This window comes from Rhagoletis zephyria, unplaced genomic scaffold, assembly GCF_001687245.7.
Source record: "Rhagoletis zephyria isolate East Lansing unplaced genomic scaffold, Rhagoletis_zephyria_1.1 Rzeph_scaffold_16936, whole genome shotgun sequence".
NCBI lineage: Eukaryota > Metazoa > Arthropoda > Insecta > Diptera > Tephritidae > Rhagoletis > Rhagoletis zephyria.
In genome coordinates this window covers 1-6,187 of record NW_016173999.1, presented here as the reverse complement: position 1 = coordinate 6,187, position 6,187 = coordinate 1, and the positions used below count along the sequence as shown (strand labels likewise).

Genomic DNA, 6,187 nt, shown 5'->3' with positions numbered 1-6,187 from the left:
TGAAGAACGCCATTTTTAAGCTATTAACTAGTTTAATACGACTGCATCACTAACTAAATTTTTACTAAATTATCGAAAAAGTTTTAGTCAATATCTCGGAAACTATAAATATTTTTTTTTTGTGAAATATCTGTATGTGCGGTTTTTCGTGTAATAACTTTTTTATCGTAAAAATTTGGTATTTGCCTGAGTTTTGTGGAGTAAAAGATTTATGTATTGTCCCGTATTGTTCAAGATTTTTATCTTGCTAAGGGGATTTAATAATCTCTCTCTCTGTTTTAAATGTACGCCGTCTCCACTTCTATGTTGAGATTTATTTGACGTTTATTTTTTGAATATTTCAGCATTTGTTTACATTGCACTTCAAAAACATTTATAAAATATAAATTTCATTTAAAATACAAAATGGATATCTGCGAAGAATTTTTAATTTATAATATGCTGTCCAATACTCAAAGGGCCATGTTGTTGGAGTTTCAAAGGAAGCGAACAACACGGCGTAAATTTATTCTGAGGCATATAATTCAACGGAACGCGATAATTCTTTCATTGTTAAATGAAAAGAAATCAAGAAGACTGTGGATAACTGTAAGTAAATCATTTTGAAGCATCAAGAAAAATTATCTTCTCAATAAGCAACAGGAGAGATACAGCAATTTTTGGGAATTAGAAGTGCCGCAGTACGATCACCACACTTTTAAAGAAAGTTTTCGCATGAGTCGTTCATGCTTCCAAATTTTGTGCGATAAGCTGAAGGGCATGGTAAAATGCGATACCGTCTTCAGGGCTTGTATACCACTGGAGAAGCGTGTTGCGATTGCGCTTTATTGCTTGCGCTCGTCTGCTGAATATGCTACAATAGGCAGATTATTTGGTGTATCTAAAACTAGTGTGTGGAGAATACTTTTGGCATTTTGCAACGAAGTTTGGAACGTGCTACGCCAGGAATGCTTGCCCAGCACCTTTTTGAGTCCAAATAAAATACAGGATTGTGTGGACGGTTTTGAAATTATTGGATTCCCTCAATGTCTTAAAGCAATCGGTAATTGCTTTTAGTTTTTTTTTAATATTATTATTTAAATATACATACCTACACATTTAAGGAAAACGATCTGTAATCATATGTTTTCGTGTTGGATAATTTTTGCTGACATGTAACTAATTGTATAAAAAAGAAATTGCACTTAAGGTTCTACGTTAATCAAGCACTTATTTTACTGTTATTGGTCTCAAATTGTATTTACAATTGTATAAAATATTATGGGTAAAGTTAAATTGTCTATTTGATCTGTTTGGGCTTCAATCAAAGCAGTTGCCAATGTTGCAATTCCAGCGGTAAACCACTTCAACGCTGACATACTGATGAGACTAAAAAGGTTTAGTAACAATATAGCTAACAACGTAGTGACTATAAACGCCAATGTACCTTCCAGCGATTTATCTGAGTCTGTAAAAAGTTCATTATCGAAGTATGTACATACATAGGTATTAAATAATAAAACTAATATTCGTAAACCATAAATGAAACTTACTACGCCATCTAATGCGGCCAAACTTTGAGCCGACCCAGCTGGCGGCTGTGTCACCAATTCCAATCGAGAGAACACCAGACAAAAGTGGAAGTATTCGGGGGTCATCACTTGCACCACAGGGGCATGTACTTATCCACATGGGCAAAGAGCAACCAATAAGTAAACAAAATGGTGTGAGGGCGAGTATTCCAGCATCTTTCTCATCCGAAAATGATGTAAAAGCTCTGCACAATGTTATCGACCACGGAGGTATATTAAAAACTCTGATTAATTCCAAAATAGTGAAAATTGCAAACGCTACACCAGATGCGATATAAAGAAAGGTGCATTGATAAACTACTCCAGGTATGTACACCAGCACTATTAGCAAATGGAATATCTTTCGTACTCTTGTGGTTGCTTTTCCTTCCTGGCTTGTTTCCCACCACACGGCTAAAAAAGTCAACACTACCAGCGCTATGTAGAAATAAATCATGTTAAGCTGAAAGTGAACAAATAGTTTTATATATTTATGTATACGGTGATGCGCTTATTAACCATGATTCAATCATGCTTATAACCATATACTTTTCTTACCCTAGCTTTGTCTTTCAATATGAAGTTCAATAAGGTAATTAGAGGAATCGGATTTGTAATTGGTGAGCATGTCACAGTGATGGCAAATAAAAATATTAGAGGATAAAAACAAACGGTGGTACGCAGGATATTGGCAGCAGCTAGTAGACAGCAAACAGCAAACAAATAAAATAGGGCGAACTGCAATTTAATAGTAAATTTTCAGTTCATACTGTATAGTGTTTCGTAGCCAAATTACAAACCATCATGATAACATTAAGATCATCAAAATCACTCCTAATTTGATTTGAGAACAAAGTGTTGGGCAGTTTGAGAATCACATTTAAAATAAACAGCATCAGTCCTTGTACTAGCACAGCTGCCTCACCAAAACTGAAACAAGCAGGACAGGCACGCATAACCCGTACATATGAGTTTTGATAAGAGAATGTAGTGACAAATCCCCAGAATAATCCGTAGCTCCATGGCTGTTGCAGTAGCGCTTTGTATAATAATGTCGTAATTAAACCAGGTACAAATGCAATCAATAGCTTAAGTAGCAAACCAGCTTTGCAAAAGATATAGAGAAAGAAGCATAGACTCTCTACGCACATGCCAACCGCTGCAATTGTAAGCATGCCATGTGTTGAAATATTCTCCGTGCATCTGACCTTGTGCACAAGATTAGAAGCGAGAGCAAGTGGAAGCAGCATGCATAGCCAATAGCCAGGTGAAGTATTCGGTCTAATAACATATATGTATATATGTGATGAGTAATGGTAATAATACAAAATTGAAGTTATAGCACATCGTTATCAAAGACTAAATTACGGAATGCCGTTATCAGCAGTAACCATTTTATAAGGTTAATTTAGGAACTACGAATTAATAAAAAAGGAAACCATACGATTTTTATCAAATTGAATATTTTCATACCTTCCTACTATGGCGGCTGATGCTCTTCCGTTTCCTGCACCTGAAACCCCCTTCACCAATAAATCATCTTCACTAGATTCTGTGCCAATATCGCCTTCTTCGATTACCATAGCTCCTGTTCCTACGCAAGAGAACTAGGCACAATTAAAAACTTTCGCATCTACAGCTTACACAAATATCTCCGGTTCAAATAGTTGCAATTTTCTTGTCCTTTATCGAATGCAATAACAAAATGTACGAAGCTGTGTACTTTAGCAATCTACCATGCAGCTTCTTTCGATTTGCCTTTGTCATTCACAATTGAAGTATAATTAGAAATGTTCGATATTTAAGAAAGTATCGATATCATGAATCGATTTAATTCATTGCATATAAAATCGATATGGCGGTATATCGGGCAGAACAATATCGATATCGGAAATATCGATGTTGGAAATCTTACCCCAATTAAATAGAAGCGTACTCTTTAGTACGTTGCCGGTCTATTTCGAGGTATTGCGTCCAAAGGGGTGACCCGATCAAAAAAAAAAATTTGCACACGCTTGTAGTCAATTGTCTACACATTATTTAAACACCCACTTTTGTAAGTTTTGATCACTAATTTATTTACAAATCGGGTTTGAAATATGCCCTTTTTTGTTAAATTCGGAAATTAGCGTACATTTATTTATCACTCCTATTCTCCTTAAAGCAGCCACTTCACCAATATATTTTTGTATTCCCCTTCACTTTACACTTTACTCGATTAGTTATAACTTTCATTAAATAAAAACACCTTCAAAATCACGCGTCTGACTTTGGTTGCATATGCAAATTAAATGGCGGAGTTCACCTGTCAAACTCCAAAATATGCAAAAGAATGAGAGGTAAAAGAAGATAGGATATAATCCAGTAAAATGTGTTCAGCTCCTTTTCTTCGCAAAACAGAAAGGAGAATTCTACTGCCTGGGGGTTATAATCCTTAAGTGCGGCCGAAGGCCGCCTACGCAGAAAGGAATTCTACGCAAAAATACATTTGTTATAAAGAACATTTTTTTTATAAAAACTCGTTTTTTCTATTTTCAATTAACTTTTTTATTCTTTGTCAAAATCGCCCGATATCTAATTTGGCATAATTTCTTTTATTAAAAAATGCCACAGTTTCTGTTAGTTGGGTCATATTCCACTTCAAACTGCTCAGTTTGCCTAAGAAAATTTCGTTTTCCCCCCTTTTTCAAACGGTTCCCTAGGGGTCTGTGGGAGGCCCCGAAAGGATGATGAAAAATAAACTTAAATATCGATATTGCGGGTGAAGTATCGTTGTCTTCGATATATCGGCCTTGGAATATCGATTCAAAAAATCGATTATCGTGCCATGAAATATCGGCATTCAGAATAATCCATACGATATCGAACATTCCTAAGTATAATCCAAGGCGAATTTATATAAGGTGGTGTTGTTTCATCAGCTGTGAGTAGCGTTTGATTGTCAAAATTTTGAATTTCGTTAGTGAGTGAGTGAAAACGTGAGAGTGTTTGCATTTTCTGTCGCCCTTTTTCATTCGGGAAGAATAGCTGAAATTTGACAATGGCCCGCTAAAAGCAAAAACAAAATACAAGTAATTGTTGTATTTGTTCAATCGATACCACCTTATATGTATTCGCCTTGGTATAATCTCGCGCTTATAGCCAGTGTTGCCGCGAATCGTTTCGTTTTAGCCAAATTCCTTTAAACAAAGGGTTAAAAAGAGCTAAAAAAGAGTATTTGTGGTTAAAAATGGTAGTTAAAAATTTTTACTTACATATACATATAAAAGTATACACGCAAACATATTCAATAAGTAATGTTATAAAAAAAACAAAGGAAAATAAGCGAATATTTTTGTATAAACGGGGAAATATATGACACCAGCAGTGGGATTCTGGCAATCGCTGCGCTAAATTTCCATCGTAAAAATTCTCTAAATACAAATCAGTGGACCTAAAAATGCGCAACATGGAAAAGTAACAGATGCAATGTGTAATTAGCCCAAGCTGACAGCATGAGGGGCATGTAACTAAATGTTGCATGTTGTTAGGCGCACTATTCTATTTGAGATTTTTAGCGATCAAAATTAGCCATGGCGAATGCTGAAATCCGGCTGCAGGTTGCTAGCTCCATCAAGTGATTGTAACATCAGGCTCGAAGCATATAACTAGTGTGTATTGCAGCAGAAAATTTTTAGTTTCATTAGGGTTTACTTGCTGTTGTAAATGGATGCATGCATTTAGGCATGGGGGGGGGATTAAAAAAAAATTTGCATCGATAACTTAAAGTTGTGATACACAATAGCTAGAGGCGTCGCACTATAGGCAAAACACGAGTTTTTTTTCAAAATCGTAGATCTTCGCTTAGAAAAGAGATAATGGAATGAAAATCTTTTTATCGTGAAGATAAATGATCATATAATATAGAGAAGTTATAACAACAATAACTTAACCCTCAAAATACCGTTCAAAATGTCACTTTTTTTAATTTTGGATTTTGGCTCCCATTCCACTAGAAAACACTATATCTAATACACCATTAGCACTGTTTCTGAAAGATTTCTCTTTATTTTATCTTAAGACTCGATTCTTGGGACATTGGATGCTGTACCCGAGTGGCCAGATTGGAAAAAGAAAAACTACCTTTAAACTCTAATAACTCGTAAACTAACAGCTTTCACAAAAAAATTTGTATAACAAAAATGGTTATACTGGTGGTACGCTTTTTAACCCTTTCAAGGCAGATTCAAAATGGTTTTCAATATGTTTTCAACGTACTTTTTATTTATTTTTATTTTTATTTTTAATATTTTTTATTATTTTATTTTATTTTTTTTTATTTATTTTTTTTTTTATTATTATCTTACTATGGAACAATTTTCTACGATTAATATCTACGTCAACATGAGAAAAAGCACGTTCAAAAGCATATTGAGAACCTTTCTCCTCTGCCTTGAAAGGGTTAAAAGCGTTTCATATATGACAGACTGCATTAAAGGGTTAAATGCTGCATTCCATTATCTCTTTTCTAANATTTTTATTTTTATTTTTAATATTTTTTATTATTTTATTTTATTTTTTTTTATTTATTTTTTTTTTTATTATTATCTTACTATGGAACAATTTTCTACGATTAATATCTACGTCAACATGAGAAA

The 6,187-nt window shown here is 34.3% G+C and overlaps 1 protein-coding gene across 3 annotated transcripts; it reads right to left on the bottom strand.

Moving 5' to 3' along the window:
* Window positions 1–1,151: 1,151 nt before the first annotated feature.
* Dolk (Dolichol kinase) lies at window positions 1,152–3,454 on the bottom strand. Of its 3 annotated transcripts, none has more exons than XM_017635995.1 (6): window positions 3,024–3,454; window positions 2,653–2,831; window positions 2,351–2,589; window positions 2,109–2,288; window positions 1,533–2,013; window positions 1,152–1,447 (listed from the first exon to the last, which is right to left on the bottom strand). In XM_017635995.1, the coding sequence occupies exons 1-6, from the start codon at window positions 3,131–3,133 to the stop codon at window positions 1,230–1,232; spliced, it is 1,407 nt and encodes a 468-aa protein (XP_017491484.1). In that variant the 5' UTR covers window positions 3,134–3,454; the 3' UTR covers window positions 1,152–1,229. The 3 variants fall into 3 exon arrangements, with proteins under 3 accessions (XP_017491484.1, XP_017491483.1, XP_017491485.1); XM_017635996.1 differs by having other exon boundaries at window positions 1,240–1,368; window positions 1,427–1,447; window positions 2,351–2,831; XM_017635994.1 differs by having other exon boundaries at window positions 2,351–2,831.
* Window positions 3,455–6,187: the final 2,733 nt, after the last annotated feature.